Source organism: Pseudophryne corroboree, chromosome 4, assembly GCF_028390025.1.
Source record: "Pseudophryne corroboree isolate aPseCor3 chromosome 4, aPseCor3.hap2, whole genome shotgun sequence".
NCBI lineage: Eukaryota > Metazoa > Chordata > Amphibia > Anura > Myobatrachidae > Pseudophryne > Pseudophryne corroboree.
This window is the reverse complement of record NC_086447.1, coordinates 182,334,714-182,351,569: the sequence shown is the minus strand read 5'-3', so window position 1 is coordinate 182,351,569 and position 16,856 is coordinate 182,334,714. Positions and strand designations below refer to the sequence as shown.

The 16,856-nt window shown below is 47.5% G+C and overlaps 1 protein-coding gene across 2 annotated transcripts in view; it reads left to right on the top strand.

The window, feature by feature from the left end:
* RASA2 (RAS p21 protein activator 2) overlaps positions 1–16,856 on the top strand; it is a 308,508-nt gene that overhangs the window by 115,959 nt on the left and 175,693 nt on the right. For both annotated transcript variants that reach the window (XM_063915624.1, XM_063915623.1), the window contains exon 4: positions 4,200–4,294. In XM_063915624.1, coding sequence (XP_063771694.1) covers positions 4,200–4,294 — 95 coding nt within the window. The remainder of the gene's footprint in view (positions 1–4,199; positions 4,295–16,856) is intronic.

The following is a 16,856-nucleotide window of genomic DNA, read 5'->3' as shown; positions in this document are numbered from 1 at the left end:
GTTTTTCCTGAATCAGATAAATTAAATGAAGTGTGTGATGATGCGTGGGTTTCCCCCGATAGAAAATTATTGGCGGTATACCCTTTCCCGCCAGAAGTTAAGGCGCGGTGGGAAACACCCCTCAGGGTGGATAAGGCGCTCACACGCTTATCAGAACAAGTGGCGGTACCATCTACGGATAGGGCCGTACTTAAGGAGCCAGCTGATAGGAGGCTGAAAAATATCCTAAAAAGTATACACACACATGCTGGTGTTATACTGCGACCAGCGATCGCCTCAGCCTGGATGTGCAGAGCTGAGGTGGCTTGGTCGGATTCCCTGACTAAAAATATTGATACCTTTGACAGGGACAGTATTTTATTGACTATAGAGCATTTAAAGGATGCATTTCTATATATGCGAGATGCGCAGAGGGATATTTGCACTCTGGCATCAAGAGTAAATGCGATGTCCATATCTGCAAGAAGATGTTTATGGACACGACAGTGGTCAGGTGATGCAGATTCCAAACGGCACAAAGATGTATTGCCGTATAAAGGGGAGGAGTTATTTGGGGTCGGTCCATGGGACCTGGTGGCCAGGGCAACTGCTGGAAAATCCACCGTTTTTTACCCTAAGTCACATCTCTGCAGAAAAAGACACCGTCTTTTCAGCCTCAGTCCTTTCGTCCCTATAAGAGTCATATCTGCCCAGGGATAGAGGAAAGGGAAGAAGACTGCAGCAGGCAGCCCATTCCCAGGAACAGAAGCCCTCCACCGCTTCTACCAAGTTCTCAGCATGACGCTGGGACCGTACAGGACCCCTGGATCCTACAAGTAGTATCCAAGGGGTACAGATTGGAATGTCGAGAGGTTTCCCCCCTCGCAGGTTCCTGTAGTCTGCTGTACCAATGTCTCCCTCCGACAGGGAGGCAGTATTCAAAACAACTCACAAGCTGTATTCCCAGCAGGTGATAATAAAATTACCCCTCCGACAACAAGGAAAGGGGTATTACTCCACACTATATGGTGGTACTGAAGGCTAGGTGAGACCTATTCTAAATCTGAAAAATTTGAACACTTGCAAGGGTTCAAATCCAGATGGAGTCACTCAGACCAGTGATAGCAAAGAACAAGGGGACTATATGGTGTCCCGGGACATCAGGGATGCTTACCTCCATGTCCCAAAATTTGCCTTTTCTCACCAAGGGTACCTCAGGTTCGTGGTACAGAACTGTCACTATCAGTTTCAAGACGATGCCGTTGGATTGTCCAAGGCACCCCGGGTCCTTACCAAGGTAATGACCGAAAGGAGGATTCGTCTTCAAAGAAAATGGACGACCTCCTGATAAGAACAAGGTCCAGAGAACAGTTGGAGGTCGGAGTAGCACTATCTCAAGTAGTTCTACGACCGCACGGGTGGATTCTAAATATTCCAAAACCGCAGTTGTTCCGACGACACGTCTGCTGGTCCTAGGGATGATTCTGGACACAGTCCAGGAAAAGGTGTTTCTCCCAGAGGAGAAAGCCAGGGAGTTATCCGAGCTAATCGGGATCCTCCTAAAACCAGGAAAAGTGTCAGTGCATCATTGCACAAGAGTCCTGGTAAAAATGGTGGCTTATTACGAAGCGCTTCCATTCGGCAGATTTCACGCAAGAACTCTTCAGTGGGATCTGCTGGACAAATGGTCCGGATCGCATCTTCAGATGCATCAGCGGATAACCCTATATCCAAGGACAAGGGTGTCTCTCCTGTGGTGATTACAGAGTGCTCATCTTCTAGAGGGCCGCAGATTCGGCATTCAGGATTGGATGCTGGTGACCACGGAGGCCAGCCTGAGAGGCTGGGGAGCAGTCACACAAGGAGTGTGATCAAGTCTGGAGAATTCTCTCCACATAAATATACTGGAGCTAAGAGCAAATTTATAATGCTCTAAGCTTAGCAAGACCTCTGCTTCAAGGTCAGCCGGTATTGATCCAGTGGGATAACATCACGGCAGTCGCCCACGTAAACAGAAAGGGCGGCACAAGAAGCAGGAGGGCAGTGGCAAAACTGCAAGGATTTTTCGCTAGGCGGAAAATCATGTGATAGCACTGTCAGCAGTGTTCATTCCGGGAGTGGACGACTGGGAAGCAGACTTCCTCAGCAGGCACGACCTCCACCCGGGAGAGTGGGAACTTCATCGGGAAGTTTTCCGCATGATTGTGAACCGTTGGGAAAGACCAAAGGTGGACATGATGGCGTCCCGCCCGAACAAAAAATGGGACAGGTATTGCGCCAGGTCACGAGACCTTCAGGCGATAGCTGTGGACGTCCTGGTAACACCGTGGGTGTAACAGTCGGTGTATGTGTTCCCTCCTCTGCTTCTCATAACCAAGGTATTGAGAATTATAAGACATAGAGGAGTAAGAACTATACTCGTGGCTCCGGATTGGCCAAGAGGGACTTGGTAACCGGAACTTCAAGAGATGCTCACAGAGGACTAATGGCCTCGGGAGCTAAGAAGGGATTTGCTTTCAGCAAGTACCATGTCTGTTCCAAGAGGAACCGTGGCATCGGCCTTTAAGAAAGGACCTGCTCCAGCAGGGACCTTGTCTGTTCCAAGACTTACCGCGACTGCGTTTGACGGCATGGCGGTTTGAACGCCGGATCCTAAGGGAAAAGGCATTCCGGAAGAGGTCATACCTACCCTGGTCAAAGCCAGGAAGGAGGTGACCGCACAACGTTATCACCACATGTGGTAAAAATATGTTGCGTGGGTGAGGCCAGGAAGGCCCCACGAAAAAATTTCAACTAGGTCGATTTCTGCACTTCCTGCAAACAGGAGTGTCTATGAGCCTCAAATTGGGGTCCATTAAGGTTCAAGTTTCGGCCCTATAGATTTTCTTCCAGAAAGAATTGGCTTCAGTTCCTGAAGTCCAGACGTTTGTCAAGGGAGTATTGCATATACAGCCCTTGTGTGCCTCCAGTGGCACCGTGGGATCTCAACGTAGTGTTGGGATTCCTCAAATCATATTGGTTTGAACCACTCAAATCTGTGGATTTGAAATATCTCACATGGAAAGTGACCATGCTGTTGGCCCTGGCCTCGGCCAGGCGATTGTCAAAATTGGCGGCTTTGCCTTACAAAAGCCCATATTTGATTTTCCATTCGGACAGGGCAGAACTGCGGACTCGTCCCCAGTTTCTTCCTAAGGTGGTGTCAGCGTTTCACCTGAAACAACATATTGTGGTACCTGCGGCTACTAGGGACTTGGAGGACTCCAAGTTGCTAGACGTTGTCAGGGCCCTGAAAATATATATATATATATATAATTCCAGGACGGCTGGAGTCAGAAAGTCTGACTTGCTGTTTATATTGTAGGCACCCAAAACGCTGGGTGCTCCTGCTTCTAAGCAGACTATTGCTCGTTGGATTTGTAGTACAATTCAGCTTGCACATTCTGTGGCAGGCCTGCCACAGCCAAAATCTGTAAATGCCCATTCCACAAGGAAGGTGGGCTCATCTTGGGCGGCTGCCCGAGGGGTCTCGGCTTTACAACTTTGCCGAGCAGCTACGTGGTCAGGGGAGAACACGTTTGCAAAATTCTACAAATTTGATACCCTGGCTGAGGAGGACCTGGAGTTCTCTCATTCGGTGCTGCAGAGTCATCCGCACTCTCCCGCCCGTTTGGGAGCTTTGGTATAATCCCCATGGTCCTGACGGAGTCCCCAGCATCCACTAGGACGTTAGAGAAAATAAGATTTTACTTACCGATAAATCTATTTCTCGTAGTCCGTAGTGGATGCTGGGCGCCCATCCCAAGTGCGGATTGTCTGCATTACTTGTACATAGTTATTGTTACAAAAAATCGGGTTATTATTGTTGTGAGCCGTCTTTTTTAGAGGCTACTTCATTGTTATCATACTGTTAACTGGGTTCAAATCACAAGTTGTACGGTGTGATTGGTGTGGCTGGTATGAGTCTTACCCGGGATTCAAAATCCTTCCTTATTGTGTACGCTCGTCCGGGCACAGTACCTAACTGAGGCTTGGAGGAGGGTCATAGGGGGAGGAGCCAGTACACACCATGTGATCCTAAAAGCTTGCTTTTGTGCCCTGTCTCCTGCGGAGCCGCTATTCCCCATGGTCCTGACGGAGTCCCCAGCATCCACTACGGACTATGAGAAATAGATTTATCGGTAAGTAAAATCTTATTTTTTGGCTTTGCTTTTCTACAGGAAAGGTTGCCATTAAAAAAGAGGATTTGTGTAGATATAACTGTAAAGAACCGTGGTTTCCTCTTCAGCCCATTGATTCCAATTCTGAAGTTCAGGTAAGCGTTAAGTAAATAAAAAAAATGAAAAGACATCATAAAAAATGCACAGGAACAACATTAAACCTCCCCCCACCACTCCAATCATACACGACTCAAGCTCCCAGTTCCCCCCCGATACAGACAGGCTTGCTCTTTCCCCCATACACACACACTCTCCCCACTCATGCACATGGCAAGGTGCTTTTTCTTTATATGCAAACACATGCATTCTATACACACACATACATGCTCCGTGACCAAACCTTATTACCATTCTGTTCTTGCACTCTTAAACCTGATTACCATTGATTACATTCCAGAGTATATTTACTAGTATTAGACCCGTCTCTGATAGAGTTTATGGCCAAATCTAAAAGGGCAGTATTTTACTGTCCATGTTTGGCTAGTAAAATCATTATCCTTTTAATCACTTGCCTAGCGTGGCCGCATCAGACAGAATGCGACCAGTCAGATAAAGTCTGTTAGCAGCGGCAGGGAAACTTCCCTCCGCTGCTTCTGTCATAGGGACCGGAAGGTTTCTCTGTTTCCCTGTACCCTCCCCTCAGTGTTGTCGTGCTGCCGATCATTGCTGATCGCTCCGCACGGCAGGACCCCCCACTCAGCGGCTGCAGACAATGGCAGCCGCTGGGAAAGTGTAAAAGAACCCCCCCCCAAGCCACCCTGTGTACCTGGCAGCCGTCTTGGACGTAAAAAAATGAACGTTGCAGTGATACCGATCTTCCCAACCAATGTTCCGATTGTTTGAGAAAAATTATTTATTAAAAAAAAAAATATGTTTAAAATTTTATTTTTATTTTTTAATTAAAATCATTGTTTATAAGGTTAAATTCATGTTCTTCACCTAATTGACTCATTTAAAAAAAATGACCATTTCGGAGCGGTTTTTGGGGGAAAAACACTCAGTTAAGTGGTTAACACATTTGGAAGTGCCAGATTTTAGAAATTTGCATATTTGTTCCTATGTTGATTATAAACTACTTCAAGCTTCCGTGAGGAATCTGATATAAGACTTTTCCTGCTATAGCAGAAAATGCCAGGAAAGCCCACCATGTGGTTTTTCAGGATTTCATGGTATTGGTTACATTCAAAATTGCAATGCTAATTAGTGAGTGATAAAGACCTTATGAGGTAAGATCTTAAACTTGGATGTGATGTTACATCGGGATGTATTTGGACACCTTAGTAAAATTAGAACATTTCAGAGACTAGGGGAAAGTTCTTGCAGTGGTAGAGAATGATATAGAGAAAAGTGGGAAAGATAAATGGAACATTAGAAGATTAAAATAAAGTAGGGGAACTGAGCATAGTGTTTTCAAGGAGGAGAATGAAGATTGCATACAGCTGTGTGCTCATAACCTAGCCTCCATACGTCATGTGACGTGAGTGAATGCCAAAACCGCTTCATGAGACTGCACTGATCATTTGATACTGTATGTATATCTTTTTTATCTATGTGTGAATGAGTTTTGTCTGTGTGAATGTATATGAAGCACAATGGAACATGGCGTGAAAAATAGCAGTGGCTGCATCGTAGCACTTTGGGCAGTATCCTATTAGTTGCAGTGGGTTACCGCAGCTAAAGGATTGTCTCGGGGCTGTCCAGTTATCCCCGGAAATCATCAAGGATTGTGCATAATCCCTGATAACCATCCCCATGAGACCCGTTAACGGATGGGAACACGTGGGTCCGCGATTTTATCACGGATCCCATGTGTCATCGACCATTAAAGTTATTTACAGCACAGTAAAAACTGGCTGTAATTGGATAGCATGATAGCATTATCGGGCTAAAAAGCCTGTTATTACCCTGTGGTAAATAGTTGCATCTAATAAGATACCACCCTTTGTATACAGATTCAGACTCAGTCGTACACAGATACACAACTGTCCCATATCAAATGAATCTGTGCAGTCTCTTGAAGCAGTTTTCCACAGCCGATTGCGATTAAGATGAACAAGACCTGGAACACTGATAAGGGATGTTTGGCGCAACTGCAGCATCAGTATATGAAGACACATCCGTATGTTATACAGATGGCGAAGCCACCAGAGAGACAAAGTGTGAATGTTTTTCAGGTATTTCTTAACGGAGGAAAGACTCTATAGTGAGTAAAGAGAAGATGGAATACCACTTTTCTAACTATTGGCAGATGGACAGCAACAACTAATAACCATTCAGCATGCAGCTCTGCTCCGAAATATTGTATAAAATAGCACTGAGAATTTTAGGGATTCAACAGTATAAATTTATTAGCGACGTTCCTTAATTCAGAGGTTCCCAAATGTTGTCCTCAAGGAGCTCTAATGGTCCAGGTTTTCACGATAACCAAGCTTGGGCACAAGTGACTTAATTAGTACCTTAATCCAGTGGTTCCCAAACGTTTCCGTATCACTGCACTCTATACCAAAAGTTTTTCATACTGAGAAACTTAGAAATAAATATTTCTCTATCGTCCTAAGTGGATGCTGGGGTTCCTGAAAGGACCATGGGGAATAGCGGCTCCGCAGGAGACAGGGCACAAAAGTAAAGCTTTTACAGGTCAGGTGGTGTGTACTGGCTCCTCCCCCTATGACCCTCCTCCAGACTCCAGTTAGATTTTTGTGCCCGGCCGAGAAGGGTGCAATTCTAGGTGGCTCTCATAAAGAGCTGCTTAGAGAGTTTAGCTTAGGTTTTTTATTTTACAGTGATTCCTGCTGGCAACAGGATCACTGCAACGAGGGACAGAGGGGAGAAGAAGTGAACTCACCTGCGTGCAGGATGGATTGGCTTCTTGGCTACTGGACATGAAGCTCCAGAGGGACGATCACAGGTACAGCCTGGATGGTCACCGGAGCCACGCCGCCGGCCCCCTCACAGATGCTGAAGCAAGAAGAGGTCCAGAATCGGCGGCTGAAGACTCCTGCAGTCTTCTTAAGGTAGCGCACAGCACTGCAGCTGTGCGCCATTTTCCTCTCAGCACACTTCACACGGCAGTCACTGAGGGTGCAGGGCGCTGGGAGGGGGGCGCCCTGGGAGGCAAATGAAAACCTTTAAAAAGGCTAAAAATACCTCACATATAGCCCCAGAGGCTATATGGAGATATTTACCCCTGCCTAAATGTACTAAATAGCGGGAGACGAGCCCGCCGAAAAAGGGGCGGGGCCTATCTCCTCAGCACACGGCGCCATTTTCTGTCACAGCTCCGCTGGTCAGGAAGGCTCCCAGGTCTCTCCCCTGCACTGCACTACAGAAACAGGGTATAACAGAGAGGGGGGGCAAAATAAATGGCAATATATTAATATAAAAGCAGCTATAAGGGAGCACTTAATCATAAGGCTATCCCTGTCATATATAGCGCTTTTTGGTGTGTGCTGGCAGACTCTCCCTCTGTCTCCCCAAAGGGCTAGTGGGTCCTGTCTTCGTATAGAGCATTCCCTGTGTGTCTGCTGTGTGTCGGTACGTGTGTGTCGACATGTATGAGGACGTTATTGGTGTGGAGGCGGAGCAATTGCCAAATATGAGGATGTCACCTCCTAGGGGGTCGACACCAGAATGGATGCCTTTATTTGTGGAATTACGGGATAGCGTCAACTCGCTTAAGCAGTCGTTTGCCGACATGAGGCGGCCGGACACTCAATTAGTGCCTGTCCAGGCGCCTCAAACACCGTCAGGGGCTGTAAAACGCCCCTTGCCTCAGTCGGTCGACACAGACCCAGACACAGGCACTGATTCCGGTGGTGAAGGTGACGAATCAACCGTATTTTCCAGTAGGGCCACACGTTATATGATTTTGGCAATAAAGGAGATGTTACATTTAGCTGATACTACAGGTACCACTAAACAGGGTATTATGTGGGGTGTGAAAAAACTACCAGTAGTTTTTACCGAATCAGAAGAATTAAATGACGTGTGTGATGAAGCGTGGGGTGCCCCGATAAAAAACTGCTAATTTCAAAGAAGTTATTGGCTTTATACCCTTTCCCGCCAGAGGTTAGGGAGCGCTGGGAAACACCTCCTAGGGTGGACAAAGCGCTAACACGCTTATCAAAACAAGTGGCGTTACCCTCTCCTGAGACGGCCGCACTTAAAGATCCATCAGATAGGAGGATGGAAAATATCCAAAAAGGTATATACACACATGCAGGTGTTATACTACGACCAGCTATTGCGACTGCCTGGATGTGCAGTGCTGGGGTAGTTTGGTCAGAGTCCCTGATCGAAAATATTGATACCCTGGACAGGGACAATATTTTACTGTCGTTAGAACAAATAAAGGATGCATTTCTTTATATGCGTGATGCACAGAGAGATATCTGCACACTGGCATCACGGGTAAGTGCTATGTCCATTTCGGCCAGAAGAGCTTTATGGACACGACAGTGGACAGGCGATGCGTAGAGGAGTTATTTGGGGTCGGTCTATCGGATTTGGTGGCCACGGCTACGGCCGGGAAATCCACCTTTCTACCTCAAGTCACTCCCCAACAGAAAAAGGCACCGACCTTTCAACCGCAGCCCTTTCGTTCCTTTAAAAATAAGAGAGCAAAGGGCTATTCATATCTGCCACGAGGCAGAGGACGAGGGAAGAGACAGCAACAGGCAGCTCCTTCCCAGGAACAGAAGCCCTCCCCGGCTTCTACAAAAGCCTCAGCATGACGCTGGGGCTTCGCAAGCGGACTCGGGGGCGGTAGGCGGTCGTCTCAAGAATTACAGCGCGCAGTGGGCTCACTCGCAGGTAAATCCCTGGATCCTGCAGATAATATCTCAGGGGTACAGGTTGAAATTAGAGACAGAGCCACCTCGCCGTTTCCTGAAGTCTGATTTACCAACGTCCCCCTCAGAAAGGGAGACGGTTTTGGAAGCCATTCACAAGCTGTATTCTCAGCAGGTGATAGTCAAGGTACCTCTTCTACAACAAGGGAAGGGGTATTATTCCACTCTTTTTGGTGGTACCGAAGCCGGATGGCTCGGTAAGGCCTATTCTAAATCTGAAGTCCTTGAACCTGTACATAAAGAAGTTCAAGTTCAAGATGGAGTCACTCAGAGCAGTGATAGCGAACCTGGAAGAAGGGGACTTTATGGTATCCTTGGACATCAAGGATGCGTATCTCCACGTTCAAATTACCCCTCACACCAGGGGTACCTCAGGTTCGTGGTACAAAACTGTCACTATCAGTTTCAGACGCTGCCGTTTGGTTTGTCCACGGCACCTCGGGTCTTTACAAAGGTAATGGCCGAGATAATATTTCTTCTTCGAAGAAAAGGCGTATTAATTATCCCATACTTGGACGATCTCCTAATAAGGGCAAGGTCCAGAGAACAGCTAGAGATGGGTTTAGCACTATCTCAAGAGGTGCTAAAGCAGCACGGATGGATTCTGAATATTCCAAAATCCCAATTAATGCCGACAACTCGTCTGCTGTTCCTGGGGATGATTCTGGACACAGTTCAGAAAAAGGTTTTTCTTCCCGAAGAAAAAGCCAAGGAGTTATCTGACCTGGTCAGGAACCTCCTAAAACCAGGAAAGGTGTCTGTACATCAATGCACAAGAGTCCTGGGAAAAAATGGTAGCTTCTTACGAAGCAATCCCTTTCGGCAGATTCCATACAAAGGGATCTGTTGGACAAATGGTCAGGGTCGCATCTTCAGATGCACCTGCGGATAACCCTGTCGCCGAGGACAAGGGTATCCCTTCTGTGGTGGTTGCAGGAGGCTCATCTATTGGAGGGCCGCAGATTCGGCATGCAGGATTGGATCCTGGTGACCACGGATGCCAGCCTGAGAGGCTGGGGAGCAGTCACACAGGGAAGAAATTTCCAGGGAGTGTGGTCGAGCCTGAAAAAGTCTCTTCACATAAGCATTCTGGAACTAAGAGCAATCTACAATGCTCTAAGCCAGGCGGAACCTCTGCTTCAAGGAAGACCGGTGTTGATCCAGTCGGACAACATCACGGCAGTCGCCCATGTAAACAAACAGGGCGGCACAAGAAGCAGGAGGGCAATGGCAGAAGCTGCCAGGATCCTTCGCTGGGCGGAGAATCACGTGATAGCACTGTCAGCAGTATTCATCCCGGGCGTGGACAACTGGGAAGCAGACTTCCTCAGCAGACACGACCTTCACCCGGGAGAGTGGGTACTTCATCCAGAAGTTTTCCACATGCTATTAAACCGTTGGGTAAAACCAATGGTGGACATGATGGCGTCTCGCCTCAACAAAACACTGGACAGGTATTGCGCCAGGTCAAGAGATCCGCAGGCAATAGCTGTGGACGCGCTGGTAACACCTTGGGTGTACCAGTCGGTATATGTGTTTCCTCCTCTGCCTCTCATACCAAAGGTATTGAGGATTATACGGCAAAGAGGAGTAAGACTAGTGGCTCCGGATTGGCCAAGAAGGACTTGGTACCCGGAACTTCAAGAGATGGTCACGGACGATCCGTGGCCTCTACTTCTGAGAAGGGACCTGCTTCAGCAGGGTCCTTGTCTTTTTCAAGACTTACCGCGGCTGCGTTTGACGGCATGGCGTTTGAATGCCAGATCCTAAAAGGAAAAGGCATTCCAGAAGAAGTCATTCCTACCTTGATAAAGGCAAGGAAGGAAGTCACCGCGAAGCATTATCGCCGTATTTGGCGAAAATATGTTGCGTGGTGCGAGCAGCGGAGTGCTCCGATGGAGGAATTTCAACTGGGTCGTTTTCCTACGTTTCCTGCAATCAGGATTGTCTATGGGTCTCAAATTGGGATCTATTAAGGTTCAAATTTCGGCCCTATCAATATTCTTCCAAAAAGAATTGGCCTCAGTCCCTGAGGTCCAGATTTTTATCAAAGGAGTACTGCATATACAGCCTCCTGTGGTGCCTAAGGTGGCACCGTGGGATCTAAATGTAGTTTTAGATTTCCTCAAATCCAATTGGTTTGAACCACTAAAGAATGTGGATTTGAAATATCTCACATGGAAAGTGACTATGTTACTGGCCCTGGCTTCGGCCGGGAGAGTATCTGAACTGGCGGCTTTGTTTTATAAAAGCCCTTATTTAATTTTCCATTCGACATAGGGCAGAGCTGCGGACGCGTCCGCATTTTCTCCCTAAGGTGGTATCAGCGTTTCACCTGAACCAGCCTATTGTAGTGCCTGCGGCTACAGACGACTTGAAGGACTCCAAGTTGTTGGACGTTGTCAGAGCCTTAAAAATATACATTTAAAGGACGGCTGGAGTCAGAAAATCTGACTCGCTGTTTATACTGTATGCACCCAACAAGTTGGGTGCACCTGCTTCTAAGCAGTCGATTGCTCGTTGGATTTGTAACAAAATTCAACTTGTACATTCTGTGGCAGGCCTGCCACAGCCTAAATCTGTTAAGGCCCATTCCGCAAGGAAGGTGGGCTCATCTTGGGCGGCTGCCCGAGGGGTCTCGGCATTACAACTCTGCCGAGCAGCTACGTGGTCAGGGGAGAACACGTTTGTAAATTTTTACAAATTTGATACCCTGGCATAGGAGGACCTGGAGTTCTCTCATTCGGTGCTGCAGAGTCATCCGCACTCTCCCGCCCGTTTGGGAGCTTTGGTATAATCCCCATGGTCCTTTCAGGAACCCCAGCATCCACTTAGGACGATAGAGAAAATAAGAATTTACTTACCGATAATTCTATTTCTCGGAGTCCGTAGTGGATGCTGGGCGCCCATCCCAAGTGCGGATTATCTGCAATACCTGTACATAGTTATTGTTAACTAATTCGGGTTATTGTTTAGGAAGCCATCTTTCAGAGGCTCCTCTGTTATCATACTGTTAACTGGGTTTAGATCACAAGTTGTACGGTGTGATTGGTGTGGCTGGTATGAGTCTTACCCGGGATTCAAAATCCTCCCTTATTGTGTACGCTCGTCCGGGCACAGTACCTAACTGGAGTCTGGAGGAGGGTCATAGGGGGAGGAGCCAGTACACACCACCTGACCTGTAAAAGCTTTACTTTTGTGCCCTGTCTCCTGCGGAGCCGCTATTCCCCATGGTCCTTTCAGGAACCCCAGCATCCACTACGGACTCCGAGAAATAGAATTATCGGTAAGTAAATTCTTATTTTAACTACTTAACTGACGATTTTTTTCGCTGAAAACCGCTCCAAAATTGTCAGATTTTTTTTATTCATGAATTAGGTGAAGAACATCAATTTTACACTATCTCAAATGATTTTAGTATAAAAAAAAGAAAAAGAAAAAAAAATTTTTTTTTTACCATCGAAACATCGATCGGGAACATAACGACCATCGGAACATCGAGACTATCGCGGCTTTCATTTTGAAAGCCGGGATAGCCTGCAGGTATGCAGGGGGGGTCTGGGGGTGGCTTGGGAGGGTTCATTTACCCTTCCCAGCGGCTGCCATTGTCTGCAGCCACTGGAGGGGGGAGATCCTGCTGTGCTGACCGATCAGCAGTGATCGGCAGCACGGCAGACACAGGGGGAGAGTGCAGGGAGGCAGAGGGACCTTCCGGCCCCTCTGACAGCAGCAGCGGCTAACACTGTCTATCTGACTGGTCGCATCCCTTGCGACCAGGTCAGATAGAGCACTTGTTGGCATGGTCGCATCTGATGCGACCATGCCAGGCAAGTAGTTAATAAAGTAAATTGGGTTTATATGTTAACCTTCGGTTCAGTTGTTGTGTAGTGAGGGACAAGATTGGCTTCTGTTTGTCCACATATGTTATGATTGGCAGCCCCCAGCAGTGGTTTTGCCAATTACATTGACCATAAATAATTTGAATTGGTCCTGGACCACCAACCCAGGGCACCCCTGCAAGTGTCTTGAGGCACCCCAGGGTGCTACAGCACACGGGCAGATTTATTAAGCTTGGTGGAGTGATAAATTGGAAGGTGATAAAGGACCAGCCAATCGGATCCTAACTGCCATGTCACAGGCTGGGTTTGAAAAATGACAGTTAGGAGCTGACTGGCTGGTCCTTTATCACCTTCCACTTTATCACTTCACCAAGCTTAATAAATCTGCCACACAGTTTGAGAAAGACTGCATCAGTTAGCTTAAACATCTGTGTTCATTCATAGCTATTCTAAAAACATCTGTTAGGGTGCATTGAGGACGGTGTTTGTGAACCTTTGCCCTATTTCAAAGATAAATCTAGATGCTCTCCCTTCTTTTACTAATTTAATATTTTCACTTCTAATAATTTTGGACATAAATATATAGTGCCTTCAATCAATTATCCTTTTACGTACAGTACCATTCAAAAGCTTGGACACACTTTCTCATTCAAATTAATGAGAAAGTGTGTCCAAACTTTTGACTGGTACTGTAATAAGAAATCCTACATTGTGATATATTTATTTCAAAGCATTGAAACACAAAATTATATATATTTCTCTGACGTCCTAGTGGATGCTGGGGACTCCGTCAGGACCATGGGGAATAGCGGCTCCGCAGGAGACAGGGCACAAAAGTAAAAGCTTTAGGATCAGGTGGTGTGCACTGGCTCCTCCCCCTATGACCCTCCTCCAAGCCTCAGTTAGATTTTTGTGCCCGGCCGAGAAGGGTGCAATCTAGGTGGCTCTCCTAAAGAGCTGCTTAGAGTAAAAGTTTTGTTAGGTTTTTTATTTTCAGTGAGTCCTGCTGGCAACAGGCTCACTGCATCGAGGGACTTAGGGGAGAGAAGTGAACTCACCTGCGTGCAGGATGGATTGGCTTCTTAGGCTACTGGACACCATTAGCTCCAGAGGGAGTCGGAACACAGGTCTCACCCTGGGGTTCGTCCCGGAGCCGCGCCGCCGACCCCCTTGCAGATGCCGAAAAGTGAAGAGGTCCAGAAACCGGCGGCAGAAGACTTTTCAGTCTTCATAAGGTAGCGCACAGCACTGCAGCTGTGCGCCATTGTTGTCAGCACACTTCATAGCAGCGGTCACTGAGGGTGCAGGGCGCTGGGGGGGGGCGCCCTGGGCAGCAATGATAGTACCTTATTCTGGCTAAAAATACATCACATATAGCCCCTGGGGGCTATATGGATGTATTTAACCCCTGCCAGGTCTCAGAAAAACGGGAGAAGAAGCCCGCCGAAAAGGGGGCGGGGCCTATTCTCCTCAGCACACAGCGCCATTTTCCCTCACAGAAATGCTGGTGGGAAGGCTCCCAGGCTCTCCCCTGCACTGCACTACAGAAACAGGGTTAAAACAGAGAGGGGGGGCACTTATTTGGCGATATGACTATATATATTAAAATGCTATAAGGGAAAAACACTTATATAAAGGTTGTCCCTGTATAATTATAGCGTTTTTGGTGTGTGCTGGCAAACTCTCCCTCTGTCTCCCCAAAGGGCTAGTGGGGTCCTGTCCTCTATCAGAGCATTCCCTGTGTGTGTGCTATGTGTCGGTACGTGTGTGTCGACATGTATGAGGACGATGTTGGTGAGGAGGCGGAGCAATTGCCTGTAATGGTGATGTCACTCTCTAGGGAGTCGACACCGGAATGGATGGCTTATTTAAGGAATTACGTGATAATGTCAACACGCTGCAAGGTCGGTTGACGACATGAGACGGCCGGCAAACCAATTAGTACCTGTCCAGGCGTCTCAAACACCGTCAGGGGCGTTAAAACGTCCTTTTACCTCAGTCGGTCGACACAGACACGGACACTCACTCCAGTGTCGACGGTGAAGAAACAAACGTATTTTCCTTTAGGGCCACACGTTACTTGTTAAGGGCAATGAAGGAGGTGTTACATATTTCTGATACTACAAGTACCACAAAAAAGGGTATTATGTGGAGTGTGAAAAAACTACCTGTAGTTTTTCCTGAATCAGATAAATTAAATGAAGTGTGTGATGATGCGTGGGTTTCCCCCGATAGAAAATTATTGGCGGTATACCCTTTCCCGCCAGAAGTTAGGGCGCGTTGGGAAACACCCCTTAGGGTGGATAAGGCGCTCACACGCTTATCAAAACAAGTGGCGGTACCGTCTCCAGATAGGGCCGCCCTCAAGGAGCCAGCTGATAGGAGGCTGGAAAATATCCTAAAAAGTATATACACACATACTGGTGTTATACTGCGACCAGCGATCGCCTCAGCCTGGAAGTGCAGCGCTGGGGTGGCTTGGTCGGATTCCCTGACTGAAAATATTGAGACCCTTGACAGGGACAGTATTTTATTGACTATAGAGCATTTAAAGGATGCATTTCTATATATGCGAGATGTACAGAGGGATATTTGCACTCTGGCATCAAGAGTAAGTGCGATGTCCATATCTGCCAGAAGTTGTTTATGGACACGACAGTGGTCAGGTGATGCAGATTCCAAACGGCACATGGAAGTATTGCCGTATAAAGGAGAAAAAGACAACGTCTTTTCAGCCTCAGTCCTTTCGTCCCCATAAGGGCAAGCGGGCAAAAGGCCAGTCATATCTGCCATGGGATAGAGGAAAGGGAAGAAGACTGCAGCAGGCAGCCCATTCCCAGAAACAGAAGCCCTCCACCGCTTCTGCCAAGTCCTCAGCATGACGCTGGGGCCGTACAAGCGGACTCAGGTGCGGTGGGGGGGGTCGTCTCAAGAGTTTCAGCACGCAGTGGGCTCACTCGCAAGTGGACCCCTGGATCCTACAAGTAGTATCCCAGGGGTACAGATTGGAAATTCGAGACGTCTCCCCCTCGCAGGTTCCTGAAGTCTGCTTTACCAACGTCTCCCTCCGACAGGGAGGCAGTAGTGGAAACAATTCACAAGCTGTATTCCCAGCAGGTGATAATCAAAGTACCCCTCCTACAACAAGGAAAGGGGTATTATTCCACACTATATTGTGGTACTGAAGCCAGACGGCTCGGTGAGACCTATTCTAAATCTGAAATAGTTGAACACTTACATACAAAGGTTCAAATCAAGATGGAGTCACTCAGAGCAGTGATAGCGAACCAGGAAGAAGGGGACTATATGGTGTCCCGGGACATCAGGGATGCTTACCTACATGTCCCAATTTGCCCTTCTCACCAAGGGTACCTCAGGTTCGTGGTACAGAACTGTCACTATCAGTTTCAGACGCTGCCGGTTGGATTGTCCACGGCACCCCGGGTCCTTACCAAGGTAATGGCCGAAATGATGATTCTTCTTCAAAGAAAATGGACGATCTCCTGATAGGGGCAAGGTCCAGAGAACAGTTGGCGGTCGGAGTAGCACTATCTCAAGTAGTTCTACGACAGCACGGGTGGATTCTAAATATTCCAAAACCGCAGCTGTTTCCGACGACACGTCTGCTGTTCCTAGGGATGATTCTGGACACAGTCCAGAAAAAGGTGTTTCTCCCGGAGAAGAAAGCCAGGGAGTTATCCGAGCTAGTCAGGAACCTCCTAAAACCAGGAAAAGTGTCAGTGCATTATTGCACAAGGATCCTGGGAAAAATGGTGGCTTCTTACGAAGCGATTCCATTCGGAAGATTTCACGCAAGAACTTTTCAGTGGGATCTGCTGGAAAAATGGTCCGGATCGCATCTTCAGATGCATCAGCGGATAACCCTGTCTCCAAGGACAAGGGTGTTTCTTCTGCGGTGGCTGCAGAGTGCTCATCTACTAAAGGGCCGCAGATTCGGCATTCAGGAC